Source organism: Esox lucius, chromosome 23 (genome assembly GCF_011004845.1).
Source record: "Esox lucius isolate fEsoLuc1 chromosome 23, fEsoLuc1.pri, whole genome shotgun sequence".
In the NCBI taxonomy this organism is placed as follows: domain Eukaryota; kingdom Metazoa; phylum Chordata; class Actinopteri; order Esociformes; family Esocidae; genus Esox; species Esox lucius.
This window is the reverse complement of record NC_047591.1, coordinates 11,233,484-11,259,895: the sequence shown is the minus strand read 5'-3', so window position 1 is coordinate 11,259,895 and position 26,412 is coordinate 11,233,484. Positions and strand designations below refer to the sequence as shown.

At 44.3% G+C, this 26,412-nt stretch overlaps 1 protein-coding gene across 4 annotated transcripts; it reads right to left on the bottom strand.

Annotated features, from left to right (window-relative positions):
• Positions 1-440: 440 nt before the first annotated feature.
• On the bottom strand, positions 441-26,412 carry net1 (neuroepithelial cell transforming 1). 4 transcript variants are annotated; one of them, XM_010887035.5, is made up of 10 exons: positions 26,166-26,412; positions 19,707-19,773; positions 14,842-14,907; positions 4,673-4,957; positions 3,908-3,970; positions 3,495-3,668; positions 3,093-3,350; positions 2,816-2,986; positions 2,312-2,498; positions 441-2,161 (listed from the first exon to the last, which is right to left on the bottom strand). In XM_010887035.5, exons 1-10 carry the CDS (start codon positions 26,330-26,332, stop codon positions 1,743-1,745), a joined length of 1,857 nt encoding a protein of 618 aa, XP_010885337.1. In that variant the 5' UTR covers positions 26,333-26,412; the 3' UTR covers positions 441-1,742. The 4 variants fall into 4 exon arrangements, with proteins under 4 accessions (XP_010885337.1, XP_019898611.1, XP_010885338.1 ...); XM_020043052.2 differs by lacking the exon at positions 26,166-26,412 and adding an exon at positions 20,309-20,348; XM_010887036.3 differs by lacking the exon at positions 26,166-26,412 and adding an exon at positions 20,061-20,104.

Here is a 26,412-nt window from a genome sequence, read left to right as displayed (position 1 = left end):
ACTGTTACAGAGCTTAGTTTTGGAGTTACGTCTACGTTTGACAGAGCAGATGTTAATTACATGCTATTTTCCCACTCTGACTTATATATTTCAGAGGCCGGTTATTCCTCCCGTTTGGCTTTGAACGACACAGACCGGGGCGACCCAACACTGTTCCAGCCCTGATATACACTGTTTGAAATGTGTCCTATACTCTGGATATAAATTTAGTTGATGTTGGACACACCTATCAAACATTCAAGAGCAAGCATTTCCAAATGCAGAGAGGCATTTATGCACACAGCCTCGTAGCGGTGCCTATCTGAAGATAGTTCTAGTAAGGCATAAAAGGGAAACACATACAAATAAAGCTCAATATGTAACTGTACATGTATGATGGCACATACAGTATAAATATAGAAAGATGGTAGTAAAAAACGATGGTAAGTCAAGAGGCGCAATGCAAATCTTACAGATCTTTATTATAATTTTAATTTTACACCACATACAGGCCATGGCAGTCACATAGATGGTTCCAAAGTACACCATCTCATTATCACCTTTTTCCTTCAATACTTTCATAAACACCATCATGTTTTCTCCTCTCCCAACATACAATGTCTTTCTTTATCATTTTCTCACTGGCTTTTCACCAGTGCCTCAAACCTCCAATTTTTTTGACAAGGCACCACATCACAGCTCACTCTGAGCTCAATCCTTTTGTGGCTAGTGGCTACACACACCTTGAAACAAAAACCCAACTTCTCAGTTCCAACACATTTAACATTTCCCCATTTTTCACATCCCTCAAACCTTCTGCTCTTACATACTCTTATTCTTTCAGTTACACGTTGTCCCCTAAATGGACCTGCCCTATCAGACACGTGTAATTCCTGCTGTAGCTCTGATTGGCCAGCGGCAGTGTCAACAACTAAAGTTCCATGCCAGACTGCTACATTGAATAGTGATTCATTTACTTCAGAAGAGTCAGCTTTTAAACCAACATGGCTCAGTTATAGTTTTTACTTTGTAGTAAAAAAAAATACCTCAAAATGACATGCCATTACTACGTTCTGTAGAAATGTTTTTGTTCTCTTAAAAACATAATACATATAAATGCATAAAAATATGAATTGATTTAAATTAATGCCTTCAACTGCAGTAGATGCAAAAATGTGGCCAGATAGAAAAAAAGAGAGGAATGTACAAAAATAAGACTTGTCCTCCAGTAAAGCTATAAATCAGACTTATACATTGAAATGTATAGTTTTCAGTTGTATATACATCTTATCTTTTGTGGGCAATCCCGTCTATCCACCTCCATTTATATCCCCAAAAGGTTAAATAAATTCAGCTGAAAGCTAAAAACAGTGCCGAATCAAAACAAAGAGCTACAGTAATATTCAGATTAAGGAATATTCTAAATATATTTTTTTTATACATTAAACATAACTACAAGCACAACTTTTCATTTAAAACACACAAGTATGAATGTTTGCTGCTTTTAACGCCTCCCTTTTAGAACTACTGAAAGCCGTACAGGCCTCTCCAGAGTATGACATCTTTATGGTCTTACCCTGTGTGGACAAAACCAAGCGGGGGGTGGGGTAAAGTAAATAGCTGCCTATGGGGACAGTAACACAAAACACTGTTGTAATTATAAACACAGACACATAAATAGTCCCACGCAGAGTTCTCCTCTTCTGCTTCTGCCAACTTATTAACAAACAATGCCCAGGAGTCCTTTCTCTCCCCTCGTCCAACTATACCATGGTCTCTTTTCTTTTCCCTAAGGAACAGAGGGAGCGCTTGTCCTTTTTGGTTTTGTGCTTGGGCGACGGCGACGGCGAGGATAGCGGCGACGAAGAGGCAGATGAGGAGCAGGATGAAGTGGAGGTGGTGTCGTCCCCGCAGGGTGAGTTGGGGGCGGACCTGGCGCCCGTGGGCGTCAGGGGGCAGTTCTCGTCAGTCTCCTTCGTGCCGACGATGGGAGAGGCGGGGGACGAGCTGCTGGTGGAGTGGACGGCGGGCGTGGCCGTGACGGCGTCCGCGGGGCGGTGGACGGAGATGGCGCTGCGTAGACAGTTGAGCCACTGCTGCTTGTGAAAGATGTCATTGACCTGGAGCGTGTGGGACTGGCCCTGAGACGGGTCGTGGAAACGAACACGGAAGATGTTCTTGGCTGAGGAGAGGAAAGGAGAACGAAGCTTAGATAAACCATCAGTTTCACATCCCCATGACAACTATGGATCAGGCCCGGAACAGAACCCAAGTAACCGGGTGTAGAGGAGGCCATGGGTAAGGGGTCAAAGGAAAAGGGTCGGGGGCTCACCTTTGTCGGCGTTGCTGAACGCCCCTCTGAAGGAGCCACCCATTTTGACGTCGCCGTCCTGTAGGTCCTCCAAAACCAGGTCCTGGACCGGGATTGGCTGTCGGTACACCTGAAAGCAGTGACGTTCGTTGCGTGTCACCGGTCGGGTCACCACCAACAGCTCCGTGAACAGGAACACGTGGAGCTTCTGCAGGGAGGCAGGGTAATGACTCAAATTAAAATCACTGCCGACATTTAATCTCAAGCCATGTTTCTCACGTCTCCATCCGCCAAGACCTTCACTCCCGAGGGCTTTCCAAATTGTTACCGTAACAGATTCTAATGTGGTTACGCAACGAGTTATGCTGTTCTCTGGAATTAAAAACGCTCCACATTCTTCACCCAGCTGCCTTATTTGGGGGTGCTGGGCTTGTGTCGGCGCGAGTGAAGGTTTGAGGAAGTCAAGTGAGAATGGCTTTAGGCAGACTAGGTGTGTGTGTGTGTGCGTGCGCGTTCTAAACCCACCGTTCCGCTCTTGTTGCGTAGCTCCCCATGGCACAGCAGGCTCTTGCACTGGTCAATTCGTGGGTCTCTCTGCCTGTCGTCTAGGTACTCCAGCTTGTCGATGTAGTACTGACTCTCCGACTCCCCTTTCTTCATGTTGATGTCAGACAGCACGCCCTGGATGATGGCGATCTGGGGGAAGACAGATAAACGCGTTATAGTCACATAAAGGACCCAGGGACAGAGCGGAGGTGTTGGGCGTCGCCGCCGTTTAGGGAATGCCCCTCGCTCCACTCACCGCTCGCTCCAGGCGCGGCGTGTCAGGATGCTCGGGCGCCGTGTGTTTGAGGATCTCTTTGAGCAGGAGCGGGTACTTGACCAGTCGGCTCCTGGGGATGTCCAAGAAGCTCCACAGGTCCAGCTTCCTGCTGAAGGGAGACTCCAGGCAGCGCTGCAGGAAGTCCTGCACTCTCCGGTCCTGCTTCTTCTGGTCCAGCAGCGCCTTAGCGGCCAGCTGGTTACTGCAGTAGTCCCTGTATGCATTCAGCCCAGGCAACTGGAGGGGAGAGACGTGCCGTTAGTGTGTTGGCCTACCCTGCTAGATCGTACATTAAGGATTAGTGACTCATGCTGATAAACCCTCACAAACACATAGAGACAGAGGGGCGTGAGTCGAGCGGACTCGGGCCCAGGCACGTACCCAGCCGATGACGATCTGGCCAATCTGACCCACGGTGCCGTCCGGGCCGGTGGCTCGGGCCAGCTGGACCAACAGGTCCTCGTGGAGGGGGATGTAGGCGTCCAGGTCTCCGAAGATGTGGGACAGCTCCTCCTCCGACATGATGCCCAGCTTCAGCATTGGGTCGTGGTACGCCTGGAGGGGGGAACACAGCCGAGCCGTCAGTCAATGGCCTCCAGTTTGTTTAAAAGGAGACTAAGTGGAGGGGGAGCGCTGGAGGCTAAGTATAGCGCTGGAGATTTTACTGAGACAAATACAAGTATCATTCCTTTCTTTATATAGTTAACGGGTAATGGCTAATCCCGCCAGGTTCTCTAATTTAATATGTTTGCTTTAGTTGTCCTCTCTCAGAGGGGTTTGAAGAATGTACAAACCTTGCGTGCAAGCTGGAGGTCCTCAATCAGGTCCTGTTCTCCTCTAGACAGCTCAAATATGGCCTGAGGAGATAAAGGAGGCATTTAAAACACAAAAGAAACAGGAAATCACGTTACATATTAAACCGCATTAAACTAACAGCACACATCCATAGCCAATTACAAAGGTCAACAGGTTGACAAATCATTTAGTAAGGACTCACTATTAGCCCGTTTTAAACATAGGGTGTGGTGTGTTTACAGTCTCTAAGGGTTCTGACAGTTGTTGGAGAGACTTGACAGCCATTTGTAGGCAAGTCCAGGGGAATATTAGTGTGGGACACCAGCTCCACGTTAACGCACACCGTCGGGAAGAACAGACGAGAACGGGCCCTGAACGCTATCTGAACCCACTGAGCATCACAAATACTGACAGGACTGGCTAAACCACAGAAAGAAAGAAAACATGCCTGAGACACAAAGGAGAAAAACAGAAAAGAAGAGCAGGAAACGGGCCCCAGCCCTGTGGGTTTAATAACTCTGTCCCAGGCCAGCTTGAATGCTGTAGCGTCTGGCTTAGTGACCTGTGGGGCACTCAGTCATCTGGAGCCCCTCAATAAGCGCCGGTGGAACTAGAGATCAGACCTGGGCTCAGTTCTCAGTCTCTAACCTGGACGATGTAAGCTAAGCAATCACACCTTCTGTTGTCGGTGCAGAAATCCCATCCGTTCTCTATTGTGATTCACACGAAAAGCTATTTGAAGGACACAAGTCTAGGGTTCTCACCTCCTGCCTCTTGATCTCCTTGATGGAGAAGGTGCCTTTCTGGTGGACGTCCAGCATCTCAGACCACAGTGTGCTGTTGCGTCTTTTGGGCGGCGTGGGCACCGCCGGCTTGCTGCAAGGCTTCTGGGGCACGCCCGGCGACTTGCCACCGTTGCCATCACCCCGGAAGGACATGGACTGGATGGTCTGGCCGAAGCGCCGGACGGCCCCATTCTTCGCGGGAGAGATGAAGTTAGCCAGCGAGGTCACCCTGCCGAGAGGACGGACACGCTTGTTGCTGGGTTCCTGGAGACGAGAGAGAGAAAACACAGATTAGTCCTTTGATTCTCTACTTCCTTTATAATGAACCATGAACCAGACCGTCTTAAAGACATCTATTATCAGAAGCCCCAGTCGGAAACAGCTAGAAGCTTCCCAGTGACTGTATCATGGAACAGCAGCCCTTGGCCCCAGCAGCTGTTGCCTCCATAATGTGAGGACTAAGGAACCCAGGGAAGGGAGCACAAAGACCCCCTCTCTAGATGCAGTCCTGAGCCACCCACCAGAGAAGGGCCCTGGAGGCATGCCAGGAATGCACGGAACCGGTGCCCTCAGCTGTCCAATGCACTCAAAAACACACACACACAGCACAAACTACACAACTACTCAGCATTATGGCCTGACCACCACAAGCGGGGCTGTTCTGTCACTCAAGAGTGGAAGACAAATGGCCGTCAACGTTTAACTCTTCCCAGAGTTGGACGAGGTAACAAGGGACTGGACGGCGTTGGTGCCTTCGGAGAGCTAGAGTCAAAACAATGTAGCCGGGGAACTAATAGGCCTTGTCGTGAACAGACACTGGAATACTGGTAGTCTCTGTATGTTAAATGGTGTTGCGGGGGGGGTGGTCGCTGGGGTTGTGTAGGTGCGAGCTGGAACAGGCCCCAAAGCCCTCGTTGCGTGAGAGAAGCCCCACACCTGGGCCAGGTAAAAAAAATAATAATCACCCCCCCTCCCCCTTACTGAGCACTGAGGCAAGGAGGAGAAATACTCCCCTGGAAATACAGTGGCCCAATGCCAAAGGCAACAAACCAGGAGACATCAAACGCAGCAGATCTGAGGTCATGATTTCATAGACCCGCGAGAGAAGCTTTAAAAACCAGGATGGGATAAGACAGCCGTAACACATAATTATCGTGCTCTTAAGCATGTTTTGGAGGGTAAAAAAGTTCTTATGAAAATCGACGATGTGCGCTCTGATTAAACCCACCAGCTCGTAAATTCTGAGCTTTTGCAGTCCTGACTCAAATGGGGTTTTGCGACGGCTCAGTGAAAGTGGGGGAACAGAGGAGGCCATTCAGTCTCCTCTGGGTCCCAGAAGCGGACCACAGCTGCAGAACAGATCCACAGAGTCTGGTGAGGCAGCTACTGTGGCCAGCCAGGGTCACGGCCCAAATGTGGTCGGGTCTTTGACCAGGACTGTTATCTAAGCCACTCAACCCCAGAGCCAACAAACAGACACACACTGACCACAACCGAACCGTACCGACGGTGGTCCAGAAATGGTGCGGTGAGGAAGGAAACTTAAACACAGGCTGCATTTCAAACTCTTCAGACCATCTGACCAACAAAACTGGGTTTCATTAATGAGAGCAGAGAGAGCGACAAAGGCCCCACGGCTCACCTAGTCAGCTCTATACTCCCATGGACAATGGAAACAGGGAGGTGAATTTTGTTTTGAAAGTCAGGGGGGGTTTCCCCAATGTCAACTTTGGAAACGCGTGTTGCCCATTGTGTCTCTCCTGTCGTTCGGGGACAGGCCCTGGATAAACAAAGGGCACTGGTGCTGCTCTTTGTACGCCCACCCGGTGTTACAGTCGGCTGGAAAGAGCAACATGCAGACAGATAGGAATAGGAGTAGTTTCTATTCCTGGCCATTAGACTACAGGGAACTCCCTGGAGGACTTTCCAGTCCCGATCCCTTCAGGAAACCGGGCGTATCCTGGGTTTGTGCCTCTGGACAGTATCGCACAGTACCGTCCGTGGAACAACCAACAGCTGACTGACCCCAGACCGCCTCTCACACAACACACACCGGAACAGCCCAACATCTTTGCCTAACGTCCTAACCTGGCGTCTGGTGGCATTTTGTTAGCCAACCAACAACCTTTTTCTCCAACCCACAATCCTCCCCCAGCCTCGTTATATCCAATGCCAGGGGGCCAATGAGCTGGTCAACTTTATCCACTGATTCAGCCGGGCCACGGAAAGCCCTTTCCCAAGCCCCCTGCCTTCCCTTTGATGCAGCCCTGCTGGCCCATACAGTCGTGTTGATCCCTGGCTTGGCCCTGACGGTCCCTCCCTGCTGCTGCTCTTGGTCACTGATTACAGCGTGGCAGATAGCAGGGCTTGGCTGTCTGAGGGAGGGGACTACTGGTAAAGTTTATCCCGAAGCCAGTCGCGAAATGAGGTCATCGCAGAGTAGCGGAATCAGGAACCACTATTGAGAGACGACTGCTCACTTCATTTAACAACTCGACTTCTCCTTTCGATTTTCTAATTTTCTGACCATGAAACTGCTGGCTTCCTTCCGACCCCCCGCTGCCCCCCCGGCCACAATCCGACCGCTAATCTTGGAAGGGGAAGGAGACAATGGGGATTGGAGTAATAAAAGGCTTCTGCTGACCAACGAGCAGGGATGTGGTTGCCTACCCGGTATTCACCCCCCTGTCCCTTTAATTGTGTGAAGAAAGCTCTTCTGCTGTAGGAGCACTTCCACCTGAGAGGCGCTCCACTGCACCCAATGCCTCAGGGCTCTGGTGAATGGGGGGGGCTAAAATGTGCATTCACATTGGCATTAAATGTTTCTATTGCCACCTACATACAAGTTAGAATGTCGCAGAAGTTGAAAATTAACAGGCAGTTTGCGGCCATGAAGCGAAACACACAGATGTGTCATCGCCTGATGCCGGACTGCTGACACGGTCCTGGTTATCTGAATGTTAAGCTGCAGTACCTGCCTGGCCAGGTTGACGCTATGGCCAGCAGTGTAATATATATGGAGGTAAGAAACGGGTTCCCCTCGGCTAAACAGGTTGGACATATCTTCAGCATCACAACACAACCTTTGACAGGTTGGATTTAAAGTCATTTTCTTTAAATCTGACAATTTCAGGTACAGACACACACACACACACACACACACACACACACTGTGCAGTGTTCAGGTGAGAGAGAGTAAACAGGGTTACGTGCTGATTCACTCACAGATCTGATAAGACAGATCTATGACTATCAAACCAAGGAACAGCTTTCTTGCCAACAGATACTAAACGACAAAATCAGCAGAAAGAACGTTAATATATAATTTTCAGTTTCACCCAGTATCTCACCTCAGACTCTTTGTTGGCTTGGTTCTGGTAGTCTATAGCTTGTAGAGTCCGTTTTATAGGCACCAAGCTACCCAGTTCATCGTAAGCCACCATAGCTTTGAATAAAATGTCCACGTTGGTTTTTAGCTATATCCTGTTGGTCTTGTTTATTCCATGTGTTTTTAAAAAAAAATCTGTATGAGGGCCGAAAAAAATGAACCCTGTATATTCCTCAACTTGCTCAGCTACAGGACTTCAGCCAACTCCCCACACACTACTGCTCTCTCTTTCTAAACTTTGTTCTGAGGTAGTGTTAGGGAGGTAGGGCTTAAATACTAGTGTTAGGGAGGGAGGGGCAAACTTTCTACACTCCTCCCATCGGGGGTGGGGGTAAAATTTTGGGGAAAAACTGTCTTTACTTGGAAGTGTGGACATAGGGCCACAGCAGCCTGCAATTTTTTTGTTGCAGATTCACAGAAACTACAAACATTAGTGATTTTGTTATTTATATCATGCCTAGATTAATTTTTTTTTTTTTTTTTAAGTTTACAGTGATGACAAACCATTTCTGGTGCCAGACAGGATTCCATGTAGTGAGGTTTCAATGGAATAGAAAATGTTGAGGCAGAAGGATATGCTAAAATTTTGATCACCCTTGGGGAATTGGTAATACATGTACCATTTGCAAAGAAAACATGAGTGAGGAGGCAAAACATGTCTTTGATTCCTTATGGGATTAACATTCAACTGTAGGTTATAACAGAATTGTACAATATTAAAACAAAACATGGCAACAAAGATTTCTTTTTTTACTGACCCCTGTTCAAAAGTCTGCCTACTCTTAGTTCTTAATACTGTGTAGGTCAGGAGACTGCGATGGCTACTCTAGAACCTTCATCTTTTTCTGCTGTAACCACTGGAAGGTCACCTTGGCCTTGTGCTTAGGGTCATGGTTGTGCTGGAAAGTCCAAGAACGTCCCATGCACAGCTTTGAAGAAGAATGCAAATTGCCTACTAGCATTTTCTGATAACATGCTGCATTCATCTTGCGATCAATTTTCACAAGACTTTCCGTGCCTTTGGAGCTCACACAACTCCAAAACATTAGTGAGCAACCACCATGCTTCACAGTGGGGATGGTATTCTGTTCATGATAGGCCTAGTTGACCCCGCTCCAAACATAGCACTTATGGTTGTGACCATAAAGCTCTATTTTGGTCTTGTCTCTCCAAATTACAGTGTGCCAGCAGCTGTGAGGTGAGTTTAGGCTGAAATCTGTCTTGGTTTACCTGACCTTTGCTTGGTATTAAGAATTTTCCACTTCTTAATAAGTGATTGAACAGTACTGACTGGCATTTGCAAGGCTTTGAATATCTTTTTATATCCTTTTCCATCTTTATAAAGTTCCATTACCTTGTTGCACAGGTCTTTTGACAGTTATTTTCTGCTCCCCATGGCTCAGTATCTAGCCTGCTCAATGCATCCAGGTGAGAGCTTTTAAACACTAATTGCAACTTAAAAAGCATTTTCACTGTGTGTCACCTTGTGTGTCTGTAACAAGGCCAAACATTCCAGGGTATGTAAACTTTTGATCAGGGCCATTTGGGTGATTTCTGTTATCATTATGACTTCAAAAGGAGCCAAACAACTGTGTGATAATAAATGGCTTCATATGACCACTATCCTTAAATAAAAAAAAAATCTGCATGATCAGTCATATTTTTAGAATCAATGCCAACATGTCACAATTTCTACAAGGGTATGCAAACATATGAGCACAACTGTATGAATTAATTTGTTGTTAAAACATTTTTTTTCAATGTCTTTAAAATCGAGAACTTCAGAAACATCCAGATGCAGATGGGACAAAGACCCCCCCTCCCCCCCCAAAAGGGCTACTGCTGTTTGTTCTCTGTTTTACCTAACAACAGAGAGCTGTTACCGTGCTCTGATCAGCGGGGGACAGGCTGGGCAATTACAATATAAATTAGAGGGGCAGACATATACACACACAGTGTATTAGGGGCAGACGTTGAGTGTGGGTGTGTGTGTGTGTGTGTGTGGGGGGGGGGGGGGGTGTGAGTGTATGATCACGGAGGTATTGATTAGTTTAAAGAGGGGGTGGGGCTACATCTTCACTCAGTTTCACAGTAAAAAGAATTGAGAAAGTAAACAAAGGTCATTCTGAAATTGAGCCCGCTTCCCTGTTCCTGCACACCAACTCCAATGTTGTGACAGACAGACACATTTGCGCAGCATCCGAACAGGAGACAGAGGATGCAGAAGTGAGAACACCTGTTGCTGGCCACTAAACCACCATGTTGTACGGACTGCACAGGGCAAGGTGTGAAAGCAGCACCGTTACAGCCTGCTAATCACTTAGCGGCAATCTGTAGTGTGCATAGAGCAAATGAATGAGACAAATGCAGAAGTTCAAATTTGTCCTCCTGTGTAAATACTGAGGTGTGAAACAGGACATATGCAAATGAACACACGCCTGTGTGTGAGCTAGAGTGGGTTTTTTGTGTGTCTGACAGAAGTGAGAGAAAACCCAGATGGGTTTGCTAAACTAGTTGAACACTGGATCCTTGGTTGGGCACAGGTTCATCAGGGCTGTGTGTTTATTCTGAGGTACTGATCATCTGTTAAAACATCCTCAATGGGACTGGCCTATATCACCCAAACACACAGGCCACTGACTGGTCCATCAAATAACTGGTCATTATTCACACTTCAGGTAAGGGTGCAAAACGACAAATAACAGCAAGCCTCGTGGGCCATGTCTCGGCGCTCATGTCGGTCACAATTGGATTAATTGTAAAAAAGGGTAGAGCTGTATAGTAGGAGGTGGATGTTATGACTGATGAGTCAGAATACACTCAACAATAACAAGAACAATTTCACAAAAAGGCTGTTCGCCAGAATATTAACCAGGACAGCCTGAGATTCTAAAGGATTATAAACATACCCTAGAACACAAAGTCACAGTTCGACATCTCTGTACAAAACAAGAGGTTGATTTGTCCAGGCAAAAACAGTATGTCTCAAGATGGTGCCAAAGGCCAAGTCAGCTATAGTGAAGGTCTGGAACACGCTCATAAAGAAAAGTGCGTGGGAGCTAACGTGTACTTCCCAAGTGCGTCCGTCTGAGCGACGGCAAGTCGAGTCATGTCGGCCATGGAACTGGGTTCACCGTAGTATGGTACCTCTCTGACAGGAACCAACAAAGCCCTGGGATTTACCAGGGACCCAGATTAGGTAAATATAACTTACTACTAATTACAGCTCTGGAGAAAACACGTAACTGTCTCGCTGAGGGATTGTTCCACTCACTGTAGGATATTGACACATCACTCAACCACTGTTGGAAACCCTACTGCTCTCTAGTGGTGGACGTTGGCACAGATGGCCCAGAACAAGAACGCATAAGGATGCTCTTACAGGGGTATTCAACTCTCAACCTAGGTGTGCAGCCTGCTACCAGTAGTTTTCTGTTCTAACTCATCGCTGGAAATGGCTTTGAGGTCCAAAGTTAAGTTTGAGGGGTCCACACAAATCATATTTTCATGGACTCTCTCTCTCTCTCTCTCTCTCTCTCTCTCTCTCTCTCTCTCTCTCTCTCTCTCTCTCTCTCTCTCTCTCTCTCTCATCTCTCTGTATAAAACATCTTAGTCCTTATTTGGGCAGGCAGGAAGAGGATAAGGCTCATTGATATACTGTAGCGGTGCGATCTTATCAGACAGACGCAGGTACTCCAAGACTGGATAGAAATAATGAAAGAAAAACCAGCAGGTAGTTTCCACACTGACACCTGATACTGTGCATTGCTCATCTTCTCACCATTTGTAGTGAATTTACACACAGACCAAGATCTAGATTACTGTCCTCTCTCACTATTTATCATTTTCCTGCAATGTATTTTTCTCTGTTCTTCCAGCCATACATATGCAGTCTCCTTGAGCCCCCGTTCCTCTCCATTTCTGTCCCCACCTCCCACTCCACCTTATTGATACTCCCTTCACAACCAGAAGTCAGCTTCTTCAGAACCTATTGGAGAGTGGGGGTGGGGGGGGTGACAACAGACCTTCTCTATCAAAGTCCAGACAGCAAAAACAACGGTGGACCAGCAACAGCTTACAAACCAGACAAACAGCCCCAGGTTACTCAATCACTTACTTAAGTGGGTTTTACTCACAGCGCACACACCCATGGTCTTCTGGTTGCTACCAAACAGTTTGGAGGCAACCAGAAACTACAGTATCTAATGGACACTTAAAAATGCCCCATTCATGCAGGAGTTGTGCTGTGGCACACAGACAAAAACACAGCTCTGACAAACAGTACAATTCCACTGAACGGTCTGGAATAAACACCACGGTTAATCGGCAACATACTGGTGTTTACTTTTTAGTTTATTTGGGAAAAGATGTGTTTTAGGTGTTAGTAGCTGTTAGTCGCTGTGTAGACTACATTCATCAAGCAGTGGCGACAATGTTAGTGTTTTATCAATAACTCTCTGTCCATTGTTGTGGTCCACTGGAATGTCAAAATGCTGCCAAACTGGAGATTCTACAATGGCGTTAGAGGATTCTACAACGCTGGTTTATCAATCATCACCCAAAGTTGTCCTTGTACAACTTGCTATTCCTCATATTTTTCGCTCACGAATCAGTTCGAAAAGCGGCAACAATTTTTAGAATTTTGCTTTCGATGTGCACAAAGGCTCTCATTAGAACAGAATAACATGTAACCCCTGCAAAAATACTATATCATTAACTTCTTTCATTTTCTATTTTGTTCTACTAATTGTCATTTTATTTGATGAGGGCCTGTAAATAAGTCTCTCACAGTTGCCTATTGTTAAAGGTGCACTTTGGAAACCATCACTCGGTTGAAATTGGCACGCTCCTCCAAAAACCCATTTTATACAAAGTGAATGGGGTGTACTGCTCTGTTTTAATAGGCTAGAATCACATGTCTTATAAACTGTTGATTTGTTTGGAAGGTTGGACTTGTCAGCTGAAAAGAAATCTCTGATAGATGATCTTGTGACCAAAATGCACCTTTAACAAAGCGTTTGAAAAATAATTGGATTTGATAACCTTTACAGTACTCCAATCAAGTAGTAGAAACATCTTAAGGATGATCAATGCAAACAGGATGTACCTGAGCTTAATTTCAAGTGTCATAGCAAAGGGTGTGAATACTTCAAAAATGTGATCTCTTTTAATTTTTAATACATTAGCAAATAAACAATAACTCCAAAATCCTGTTTTTACTTCATTAATATAGGTCAATGAGGAACATAATGCACATTTTAATAAGTTTGTAAGGTAACAAAACATGGAAGAGATTAGGTTGAATACTTTTCGAATGTGCCATATGTGGGCGAGCAATGGGCTGGTTTTTCAAGGAATCCTGATTCAAGCCAGGTTGAAGACGGTGAGACAACACCTACCTCTGTGTCACGTTTGACCAACAGCTTAACAGCCATCATGCATTTTTGATCTCAGCCATCATGCATTTTGATGGGAGGAAGTTGAGGAATCAGTTAGTTAAAAAGGAAGTCTGGGCCCTACATGTCTCAACCCCTCCATAGAGTAGGCTTGTTGCGTCCCGTCCTTCTTACAGTTTCTACTGCTAAACTACCCGAATGTACTTGTCAGGCCAACCTTGGATTCTGAGAAATTACTAAGCAAAACATTTCACGAAATAACAATAAGAAGCAATAATAAATGTTTTTATAGATTAGGTTCACAGGAGGTAGACATTATGCTATATTTCACTAAATGCTTACTCAGTTATGCATGGACAATTCCCCTTAACTCTACATTTTTGACAAAAAATATATATCTTATCAAGTACATTTTTTCTTATTTTCAGGACAAAAACCCTACCATCCTTAAAATAAGGTATATTTTTTATTAACAAGCTGGATTATACCACTTGATTTTAGAAAATATGCCTTGAATATCATGTAATATATCATATACCATAATAATATCAATTGTCTTGTTCCATTGGCAATTTTTTTTGCAGTGTGGCTGAAAACCACAAAAAAAATAAAGATGAGTTATTGAATATTTTATTGTGAAATCATTGCAGGGCAATTCTGTAGAACGTGAGTAAATATTTTTAAGTATTTGCCAATCACTCTCTTTTAATCTCTTTTAGTTAAACTGAATTCTCAGTTGACAACATAAGAATAAGGAAATGTGGTTAATAGGATGTTAATTTAGGCTTAATAAGTAATATCTGTGAGGCCATTTTGTTCTTTATTTGTGTGAAAATGTCACATTCATAATGCCAGAATTGTTCAGCAACAACAGAGTGTTGCTTCTGGAATAACTGGGGTGTGGAAGTCAGACAGAGAACAATAGACCAACAGTAAAAGGATTACCCAACCAACCTGTCATCATCTTATTTTTTGTAAGTATTACACTTTCGAGTAACAGAGTGGAATTCAAAAGAATTACCCTAATCATGAGTAGTGGGGGTTGTGGAAAACCAACATGTCTCTAAACTTGATGGTTCTCGGCGATACGCTCAAGTTTTAAAAACAAACAGAACCGTGTCAGACTTAAGATGGCCAAGCTTCTTCAGAAGTCAGCCAAACATACAGCCTGCAGAGGTCAGGAAACTCAAAGTTGGCACCAAATAATCCAGGTCAATAACATCTGGAAATAATCTAGAATGCAATTTACCTGTCAAGCTTTCAGGACTGAGCTTGTCCTTTTAAATAACTGATAAAAAATAACAATAATGCTGGTTGAAGTTATTATTTTGTCAACTCAGATCAGATTGTTCATTTTATCTTACCTTGAAGTCAAAGCTGCACAGACTGATTGAATCATCTTTTTCATCCTTTTCTTTGCGCTTCCGCTTCTGTGGAAATGAGACAAAAGTCACAAGTCCGTCATACCTGTACCCATATCTGATATCTACACAGGTAGACAAACCAATACTAACCCAGATACCAAAATAGCTAAACAAAGGCACTGGTATTTCACAAATACACAAAAAAAAAAAACTAGACAGCCAGATTTGTTTTGATGCTATAAATAGGCAAGACATTCAGATCTGCCCAATTATCCTGTTCCAATCCAGGCCCATTGGTTTGGGACATCCCTATAGCTCTATTAATCTAGGAACAATGGTCAACCCAGCAGGTAACGGGAAAGGAAATGGCTGACTACAGGCAGCACAGGAGTACACAAACACCTGGGGAGTAGACCTGCTGTCAGGTGAGAATACATCTGACCTGCTGTCAGATGAGAAGCCAATATTTTGGCTTCCCAAGAAACAACTCCAGAATTGTCTTGGCCTTTAGCTTTGGGTCGTTGTGCTTAAAGTTGAATCTTCACCCCAGGTCCTGTGCGCTCAGGATTACAGTCAGTGTTTTTCCAGACCTCTCTATTTTGCTCCATTCATCCTTCCCTCAATACTGACCAGTCTCCCAGTCCATAGCTCCTTAGCCAGGTGATGAGCAGTACCTTGTCACCAGACGTAGTGCTTAGCATTACAACTGAAAAGTTTTGGTTTCAGACGAAAACAAATTATCATGCTCTCAACAGTCCTTCAGGAGACATAACAAATGCTATGTAGTCAGTAGTGGCTTCAGTAAAGTCACTCTGATGACCTGATTGATGGAAAGCTGTAGAGATTGTTGTTCTTCTGGCAGTTTCTCCCATCTCTGCAGAGAAACTCTGAAGTTCTATAAGAGTACTTGAGAACGGCCCTCTTTTTCCTCGATCTGGGTCAAAGTTTTTTGCGTTGTGTGTCCAGAGATACCCTCCTGCACACCAATGAGTTCTGCCCACCACTGGTTGAGTATTTGTGGCCTGCCGTTATTTGAGTATTTGTGCCCCAAACTTGTACAAGTCTGGCCATTCTTCTCGGACCTGGTGGTATTTTCGTTTATTGCAACATTCTCTGGAAACTGGAGAGACTGTACTGCGTGAAAATCCCAGGTGGTCAGACGTTTGTGAGATGCAGGAACTGCCATGTATGGCACCAAAAATCAGATCACGGTCCAAGCTGCTTTGATCATGGGTCTACCGTAACTAAACCTATTGACCATGAATAACAATCACAAACACATAAAGTTATGTAAATACAGCTACATGGCAATGTACTTTTGTAGGATGTGGGTTTGTGAAAGGGATAATCTTCAGAAAGATTATTTAGGCAGTAAGGGTTTTAAGCAGAAACTGAACAGGTAAGAGGGATCATGGATCTCACGTTGGCTTATAGCAGAGCTGTAATAAAAGTAGTGCTTCTGGCAGTAGGCTAAACAGAGAGGCTGGAACGGTCATTCTGATCAGAAGTTTGCCATGCACATTGCCAAACATCAACTAGCCAGTAGTTTAAAAAAATTGCTTTTTAATCTGTTAGTAGGGCAGTAACTGTGAACGACTGCCTCATCAATTAGCTGGTTATCCCAATTTGAAGCCACTGATCCTCAATCTAGAAAGAAAACAACAGTACTTATGATCTGAGAGAAACATGCTTTAAGACCACTAAGCTGTTTTATTGTTAACTCAGAAGTGGTATTTTGCTAAGCTAGTTTTAATGGGGCGTGACTGGGTCCATTTTGATTAGATCAAAGGGTGTGCCTTAATAGATGTAAAATGTATGGACACAAGGTAAGTAGCAAGGTAGTAATTCATGAAAACTACCTACCTAGCCATGTGTCTGGTTACAAAGCATTTCTCCTGAGAACCTCCCTCAGAAAGAAGACGCAGGATTGTTAAGAGGGACGTCTACACAAACAGTTTCACATTGCCACGGCATCCCTGACAAGGTCAAACTGATTGTTCAAACTATCTAGAGCTGGATCACATGTAAAATGGGATATTTGGTAAACCAATTCTGCTAGATATTAAGGTACAGAGGCTAAACATTTATTACTCAGCAAATCAGGGAGAGGAGACAGCGGTAGAGGGAGAGAGGAGACAGCGGTAGAGGGAGAGAGGAGACAGCGGTAGAGGGAGAGAGGAGAGAGCGGTAGAGGGAGATGGAGAGAGCGGTAGAGGGAGATGGAGAGAGTGGTAGAGGGAGATGGAGAGAGCGGTAGAGAGAGATGGAGAGAGCGGTAGAGGGAGATGGAGAGAGCGGTAAAGGGAGAGAGGAGAGAGCACTAGAGGGAGAGGAGAGAGCGGTAGCATTGGCCCTCCAAGCACATTCACCTCTGCCTATTGTTCTTCTTGTCTGCCTGTTTGTGTGTCACATGGAAATGACCAAATGAATTGGTCTGCAGCCAGAATACACGATCTGCTGGTCCCTTTGTAACGGCCAGCACAAAGCAAAGCAAAGTCAGCTTTGAAAAGGATTGGGGGCAGGAGATCAACTTGTATGTTTATACAATTAAGCAGAAGGTCAGGAAGCCATAGACTCTCAAGAGATTCTTTTACAGAGACTAAATGGTCAGAATTCTTCCTAAATCTCAGCTAAACAAATTCCTAGTTTGTTGTGGAACTTACATGGCAATAACGCTTTCTGATTCTGACTGATTAGATTTTTGCATCATAGGTGGTTTGATGTTGAATTAGGGTCTCACACATGTAGACGGAGGCACATATTTGTTGGTACATAATACAAAATGCCTAAGACTGAGCCAGGTCCAAGGGTTTCCATGTGCTTTGTCATTTTGATAGTACATTTCCCAATTGCAAAGGTGTGTGCATGTATTATGATGACATTTAGTGACAATTGGGTCTGTGTTACAACAGGAAATCAAAATGGATTTAATTAGGAGTTTTTGCCACATAAAAAAGTATAAAAATAACAATTGTTCTAACTTACAAATACAAAACTAAAAATAATTGATTGCATTAATATTCACCCCCTTTAGTAAATATTTGGTAGAGGCACATTTGGCAAGAATTACACCCATGAGTCTATTTGAATAAGTATGTCTTTAACAGGTTTGCATATCCGACCTGCAGCTTCTTCCATATCTTCACAATTACGTTTAGGGTCCGGGTTTAGACTGTGCCCCTGCAGGTCATTTCCCTTTTTGTTTTTAATCCACTGTGGCTTTGGCTGCATGTTTTGGCTCATTGTCCTACTAGATATCTCTGTACCTTGTGGTATCCATTTTGCTGTCTATCTTCACAACCTTTCCATGTGATGACAGAGAAGCATAGCAGGAAGCCACTGACACCATGCCTCACAGTAGGGATTGTGTTCTCAGGAAGATGTTCGTTGTTAGGCATGCACCAAACTGTTTTTGAGGACAGCCTGTTTTAGAATGACTCACAGCGGGGTCATATTCTCTCCGCTTCTTAATAATGTACTTTATGGTGCTCTAGGGGATGCTCAATGCCTTGGAGATGCTATTATATCCTATTACAATTTGATGCTTCTTAAGAACTGATTGGCTTAATTGTTCCTTATAACAATAATTGTTTAGTAAAATACAAAAAGCTCCAGTAAAATTTTTGTCAAGGACCTTCCTGAATAACCACCCTCAGTTCTCCAGAAAAAAAAAACTACCAGCCCACATCAAACACACAGGATCCTCTCAGCCTTATTCATGTTCCAAGCGCAAAAGATAAGAGGGGATGGGAGACAAAAGAAAAGAAAGGATGCCACCACTTAATTCGCTCTCTTACGGTAGATCATTAAAAGGTGATTAATAGTGGAGCCACCTGGAGGGTGGGAGGGTTGAGGTAAAGAGGGCCACGTGTCTAATGGATGAGCTAAGCATGCCAGTTAAAGACAATCAACGGAAATGCAATGTTTGGCATGAGATGAAGAGCCTCTGGCCTCCTCTCTTCAATCCATCCCCACCCCTTTTTCTTCTCCTCTCACCAGCTCAGATGGGAAACGGATGGATAGGGTTTCAGCTGGAACTTTGACTCAAAACTTGCTCTGGGCTTTGTCATTCCGTTCTTTTTCTCTAATCTCACCTCTCTTTATTCGGCTTCAAATAAGTGTTATTTTTTACGGTTTACTGTAAACAGCAGGGCAGCCAATTTGAGAGGAACGAGAGCTATTTTCATTCCATTATGCTGGAGGATGATTCTCTTTCTTCACTGTTGGGTCTTGGGGTAGTGTGGGGAACATTATGTCCGGGCTTGTTGAACAGCCGTGAAGAAGTCAAGAAATCAAATAATCCTAAAAGACAGATTGAACATACCTGGAGTTTCCTAAGGTGATAAGAAAAAATTGCATGGGCATATGGTTGTAAATATCTGCCGGAAGTGCTGTTTAAGGACTCTCTTCTCATTGGTTTAAAAATGTAATCCCAATGCCTTAAGGGAAGGGGACACTTTTCTGGATCAGGTGGTCTTTTTAGTACCTAATATATATATAGGTACTAAATGTATGCAGTGAATTATATATGCAGGTTTCTGCATCATAATTGTATACATACATAAAATGCATGAAAGTCATTTTTCCAATCTCTGTATTGTTGGGCCAAGTAAAAGGTACTTGACTGTTCCGTGAGAATGAACAGATCCACTTATCTGTACGGGTGGCTGTTTAAAAACACTGAGGCAAAATGTAAAGCCAAAACAGATATTTAAGACAGGGTTGTGACAGGGGCAGGGACTCTTTGTTCACACAGAAACAGGTTAACTATCATCGCTGATAAAAGCCAGGACAAAATGTGTCCACGGGCAGTCTGCCGATTCTCCTTGCCTGTGAGGGAAGAGGCAGAGAGGCAGAAGACTCACCAGACTGAAGGCCCACTGAGGCCCGGCGCTGAGGGAAGTGAAGGAGCCCCTTTTCCTTAGTCCAGGCCTACAAGATGAAGAAGGACAAAAAGATGTTCAAACTCAACACAAAAAACAGTTAACTACAGTACATCCTACATCAAAAGATGACAACGCCAACACCTTCGTCTTACGGGACTGAGACATGAAAAATCTCAACACCAACAGGTGACAACCAGACAATCCCACAACGTCCAACGCCACAAGGAAAGCTCACCCCCACCTTGTGAACATCAGACTGGAGTGCCTATGAAGCCCAATTATCCCAGCGTTTCAGTCATTCATTGCCTTCTCCAAAAGTCAATTTAGACATACCTATGGCCTTCCTCGGGTTGCCCTGACATAAGTCTGTGGCACACAATGGTTTAAGAGTACTGGCTCTGGCACACACCACAGCTGGATGTAGCCAAAGAGAGATCCAGTTCTCTGAATCCTCAGACAGACAGCGATGACAGACTCCCCGTAGAGGAGTTGTAAGGAGTCAACAGGTTTCCTTACAAAACACTTGTCTATAGGACTTCCCTCTATTCCTCTCAAACACGTAGGAGAAGACTAGGACCTACCCCTTTTCCATTTGGGGAAAGACAATACGCTGTCCAGTGAAAAGTTTGGTTTGCTTAGCTAGCCTTAGCAGGGAGGCCTTCCATGAAATGCACAGGCCAGACAGGCCTTCGACCCCATTACCGAGGCTGCAATACAGAGACATGTATGCGCTATTTGGCCACACCTGCACAAAAATCTGCATTTTCCATTAATAACTTTTTAAATAAGGAACATGAGCACTAGGAGTACAGAGGAAGTTCATTGAAAGAACTTATGTGAAACAAAAAAAATACTCAAAAGACAGAACTGAACAACATGACATTGGGCATGACCAAACAAAGACCAACAAGACACACTAGAAAGGAGGAACTTAAATAGGGCCAGTGATGAGGAACACAAGTGTGGGTAATAATCACAAACAGGTGTCCGTGCTCCACAGCCTGCCTCGCAATGATGTGACATGGAGTAGATTTTTGTCCCCTAACACATTTACCTCAATAACAGATCAAAACTACTGGTGAGAAATTTGTTTGGAAGACTGAAGCAGAACAAATTCTAACTATGGAATCACATTTAATGTCATTCCCAGCCTCATCAAATTGGTGTGAATGAGGATTCTCAGTCAACTTACAGTAAAAAGTCACATCGTGTATTTAAATGGGGTTATTTAGACAAACATTAAAACAAATGACCGAGAGGACAAGATCCCGGATACAGGCGGCCGAAATGAGCTTTCTCCGCAGGGTGGCTGGGCGATCCCTTAGAGATAGGGTGAGAAGCTCGGTCACCCGGGAGGAGCTCAGAGTAGAGCCGCTGCTCCTCCACATCGAGAGGGGTCAGCTGAGGTGGCTTGGGCATCGGTTTCGGATGCCTCCGGAACGCCTTCCTGGGAAGGTGTTCCGGTCCCGTCCCACCGGGAGGAGACCCTGGGAAAGACCTAGGACATGCTGGAGGGACTATGTCTCCCGGCTGGCCTGGGAATGCCTCGGTGTCCCCCCCGGAAGAGCTGGAGGAAGTGTCTGGGGAGAGGGAAGTCTGGGCATCTCTGCTTAGACTGCTGCCCCCGCGACCCGGCCTCGGATGAAGCGGAAGAAGATGTGGTGTGTGTGTGTGATGTAAAACAAATAGTTTGAACAGCCAGGCATGGCCTGTGCCATGCCAGCTGTTGCATTTCTATGTTCAATGTATTTTAGTTCTAGTTAGTCTGTTTCTATGTTCTGTTTGAATCCTATGTTTATTGATGTCACGTCTCCACTACTACAGTCATGTTCCTATTTATGTCCCCCCTACCGTGGTGTTTCTTGTTGGCCCTTGTTATATGAGATTTCATGGTTAGAGTCTTGAGGTTAAGTGTCCTGAACCTGTGTCCTGAACCTGTGTCCTGCTACCACCAGACATTACAAATAGTTCCTTGCGTGGCTATCCCTTTAAGAGCCCTGCAAAATGTGCAACCACAGACACCGTCATATTGTGTTTTTATGGCAGAGGCCTAATCAGATTTACCTGTTTATGGTTTTATAACAGGCAAAGGTGAAATTATACAAATTACTTTGCTACTGAGCACCCTATGCACATTAGACAAAATAATAATTTGATGAATTATCTGAATGGTGTTTCTATGCGCTTTCTATAGGCCAAGTGAGTGTTCATTTTGTTTCCAAAAGGTTCACAGCAAACCTAAGGTATTCACCACAAGGTAAATACCACTCTAAGACAACGCACAATAGTATTTCCCACTGTCTGAGTAGTTGATTAAATCATCAGACAGACTCCCTTTCAGCACACCTAAAAACATCTGTCAGTCTAGTGGGAAGGAAGGATTGGATTTTATTATGGCTCTGTCACACACATTTAACAACACAAGAGTGGTGATGGGGCCAACTGGATGGCTTTCCAAAGAGCCCAGTTGAGGTTGTGATCGGTTTCCAGCTGGTTTGGGTTTGAGGCAATGACAAGGCTTCACTAAATTTAATCTGAAACCAGTCTCTTCAAATACAAACAAGATAATAAATCGGACACTCATGTGGCAATAATGATCTTAATATATGGAAAGTCTGCAAAGGAAGTCAGTCTGTCCACTCCTGGTATTCTTACCTGGATTCCCCAGAACCCCTTGTGTTTCTGGAATGTGTGCTGTGTTAGTACTGTTACTGGTTCAAGTTATTCTGGTCATTCGGTTGGCCCGTCAGTCTCTTGTTGCCACAGGTGGCACTTGTTTGCAGCACTTGTCTATCTATGTGAGGCATCAACTTCACTGACTGCAGAAGGCAGCTGTACAATCACACTACGGCCTCCCATGTGGTCTTGATTAAGAATCTGTACTATCCCACAGAATGGTTGGTAGTGGAATTCACTAAGTGGGGAGCGGAGGAACGTGACTGACGTGTGGGGGGGGGGGGGGGGCTAAGGCCACGGCTATAAAAATGCATGCATGCTGCCAAGAATGGGGTAAACAAGTCTGTACAAAAATAAATGGTTATGGTCTTATACAGTCCTGAGAAAAAGAAAGTTACTCCTGTATTAGTCAGAAACACCATGTTGTCGTGTTTTCAGTGGAACTCAACCTAACATGGAAAAGGAGGCGGCGTTAACCCAATCGTTTGTGGCCTGGGAAGGCAGTTACAAAGACCACTATCAAGAAAAACGCCCTTTAAGTATTTCCCCATGTGGTTAGCTCAGACCTGACAATGAATCACTGGGTGAAGCAAATCTCAGATGACATGAAAGGCATCAGGCGTCATATGAGAACCTGTGTCTCTTAAGAAGTAGCCTATATTCCTGTCACTGAATTGACTAAGCTGAGTGAGGTAATGTGTTTGTGTTATTGTGTGAACTGGTGTGCTTTGTAGACATTGAAAGCACAGAGGTATGAGAGGTAACGTAGAGTGGATAAAAAAAGTCTACACACCCCTGTGAAGATGACAGGTTTTTGTGATGTGTAAGAATGAGACAAAGATAAATAATGTCAGATCTTTTTCCACTTTTAATGTGACCTATAAAGTGAACAAATCAATTGAAAAACAAACTGAAACCCTCGAGGGGGAAAAATGAAAAATAAAAACCTTACAGGAAAAAGGTGTAAGGATCTGAGCGACTTTGACAAGGGCCAAATTGTGATGGCTAGACAACTGGGTCAGAGCATCTCCAAACCGCAGCCCTTGTGAGGTGTTCCCGGTCTGCAGTGGTCAGTACCTATCAACAGCGGTCCAAGGAAGGAAAAGTGGTAAACTGGCGACAGGGTCATTGATGCAGGTGGGGAGCAAAGGCTGGCCCGTGTGGTCCGATCCAACAGACGAGCTACTGTATCTCAAATTCCTGAAAAGGTTAATGCTGGTACTGATAGAAAGGTGTCAGAACACAGTGCATCGCAGTTTGTTGCGTATGGTGCTGTGTATCCGCAGACTAGTCAGTCAGAGTGCCCATGCTGACCCTGTCCACTGCCGAAAACGCCTATAATGGGCATGTGAGCATCAGAACTGGACCAGGAGTACCAGGAGAACACATGGCACCAGGAAGCACTATCGGAAGAAGACAAGCCGGCGGAGGCAGTGTGAAGCTCTGGGCAATTTTCTGCTGGGAAACCTTGGGTCCTGCCATTCATGTGGATGCTACTTTGACACTTACCGCCTACCAGAGCATTGTTGCAGACCATGTGCACCCTTTCATGTCAGTTGTATTCACCTGATGGCATTGGCCTCTTTCAGCAGGATAATGCGCTCTGCCACAAAGCAAAAATGGTTCAGGAATGGTTTGAGAAACACAACAACAAGTTCAAGGTGTTGACTTGGCCTCCAAAAATCTCAATCCAATCCAACATTTGTGGGATGTGATGGACAAACAGGAACGATCCATGGAGGTCCCACTTTGCAACTTACAGGACTTAAAGGATCTGCTGCTAACGTCTCTTGCCGGATAACACAGCACACCTTCAGAGGTCTAGGTGTGCTGTGGTCAGGGCTAATTTGGTGGCAAAAGGGGGACCTACACAATATTAGGCAGGTGGTCATAATGTTATGGCTGATCAGTATAGTTGGCTGTGTACGTAGCCATTGTTGTCAAAATATTAAAAGTAAATAATTTATCCAAAACAAACTATACTGTAAGTTTTTATATCAATTAGCCCATGTCTTACTTTTAGATTTAATATGTATTCTATTAGACTTTTCTAGTGTAGGAAAGCTTTTCCATCCACTTATTTCTCTAAACAAAAGAAAGACAAATCTGCTCCAGTGACACCTGTGCGTTGTGAAAGGGGACAAATGTCAGACACTGTGACTTGTGATTGGGTGGCACAGGCAGAGATATGACTCTTGGGTGTATAAGATTAGATTCAACTTTATTGTCATTAAACAGTACAAGAAAATGCAGTTAGCATCTAACCAGAAGTGCAAATAGAAGAAGGCAAGACATTTACAAGTATTAGGTATGTATGTACAGCACCGAAAAAAATTAACAGACCACTGCACCTTTTTCTTTCCTTTCCAAAAAAGTTGAAAAGTAACGTTTTGAGTGAGGAACAGAAGGGTTCAATTTGCAGTGGTCCCTAAATTTTAACCCTTCTGTTCCTCACTCAAAACCTTATTTTTCAACTTTTTTGGAAAGGAAATAAACTTTTTTTCTGGAGCTGTACAAGCGGGAAATGAATAGCTGTGCAATGAAGCCAAGGCTTGTACAAATGACAATTCTGGATGTGCAAAAAAAGAATGCAAGTACAATGGCAATTCTAAATGTGCAGTGCAATTGAAGGTGCAGGTAGCAGGTGCAGGTATAGCAGCAATGAGGTTCCCGAGGTAGACACGTACATGTAACAACTGAAAACATAATTAGATCACTCCATCGCGGCAAGGACGAAACAGACCGAACGTTTTAAAATCGTAATTCAGGCTCAAGTGACGAAACTGAACGGTAGGAATAGCCACACAGTAAAGGTCATATTTTTGTTTATCCAGTGAGCATGGGGCTTTTGCCACAAAGCATGACAAGCCTATCAGCTTGCCACTTGCCAAAAAAAATAACTCTCACTAGTGATTACCCCAAAATAAAAATAACATAGTTTGCTGTCAGCTAAATAACTGAAACGATAAATGCTTGCATTAAGTCTGGAAACTCACGCAAACCATTTTGTTAAAGTCAAAGACTTTTGACATACAAGAAAGGTTGAAAAGTAAATTGAAATATGGTAAACAGAAATGTACATGGAATATGGTACAGTAGGCAGGTCTAAAACAAATTACGACTACATTTATCAGTTCGTAAAGAAGTGCCAAGTCCCGTTCAACATCTACATCAGTGGTTCCCAACTACGGTCCTCAAGTACCCCCAACAGTACACATATTCATTGTAGCCCCAGCCAAGCACAGCTGATTCAACTTGTCAACTAATGATCAGGCTCTCACTGAGTTGAATTGGGTGTGCTTGTCCAGGGCTACAACAAAAATGTGTGCTGTTGGGGGTACTCGAGGACCGGAGTTGGGAACCACTGATCTACATGACCAGAGAAGATCAGTTGTACGTGCTCATGAAGTGTTTGCTGGTATTTACTGCCATCTTGTGGTCGACCATCGTGTACCTCCATTAGTGCAAACCAGACTGCTTGTGGTTGACTGTGTCTGAATAAAATAATTGCGTGCGACTAACACAAAATAGCTAGTTAGTTCGCCAAAGTCAAGATTAAAAACAACCAGCCCTGCTTTCATGCAAATTTCTCTTTTCAGACAGTAGCCTACTACAATATGTGGATACGACAACTAACGTCGTGAGCATGTACAGTAGAGTAGCCATTTAGATAACAAAAAATGTTTGCGAGATTCTGGATGCTGCTAACGTTTCTATGAGTTATATGTCTGTCTTCGTATCCAATTAATGTCAATGTCTCACCTTTTGTCATTATTATTGCTCTCGGGGGACGTGTCGTAATCGATAGAGAACTTCCTTTTCTTCCTTGCCTTTCTCTTTGATATGCCATTGTCATTCAACGTGTCTTGTACCGAACTTTGAACATACGCTTCACCGGTTTCCTCCATTTGAAATGCTGGACCAACCATCAACGTTGAATGTGAAAATAATAGCTAACTTTTAATGAACAATAATAATAACAATAATAATGGGGAGGGAGTACGTGGCT

What these genes read in the sequence shown, in the direction of transcription:
- net1 (XM_010887035.5), bottom strand. Translation starts at nt 26,332, where the DNA reads ATGGTTGGTCCAGCATTTCAAATGGAGGAAACCGGTGAAGCGTATGTT. An exon ending in GCCAGATCGTCATCGGCTGG is followed by an intron (nt 3,351 to 3,494) that starts GTACGTGCCTGG and finishes TCTCCCCTCCAG; the next exon opens with TTGCCTGGGCTGAATGCATA. An exon ending in GTTCAGCAACGCCGACAAAG is followed by an intron (nt 2,162 to 2,311) that starts GTGAGCCCCCGA and finishes TCCTCTCCTCAG; the next exon opens with CCAAGAACATCTTCCGTGTT.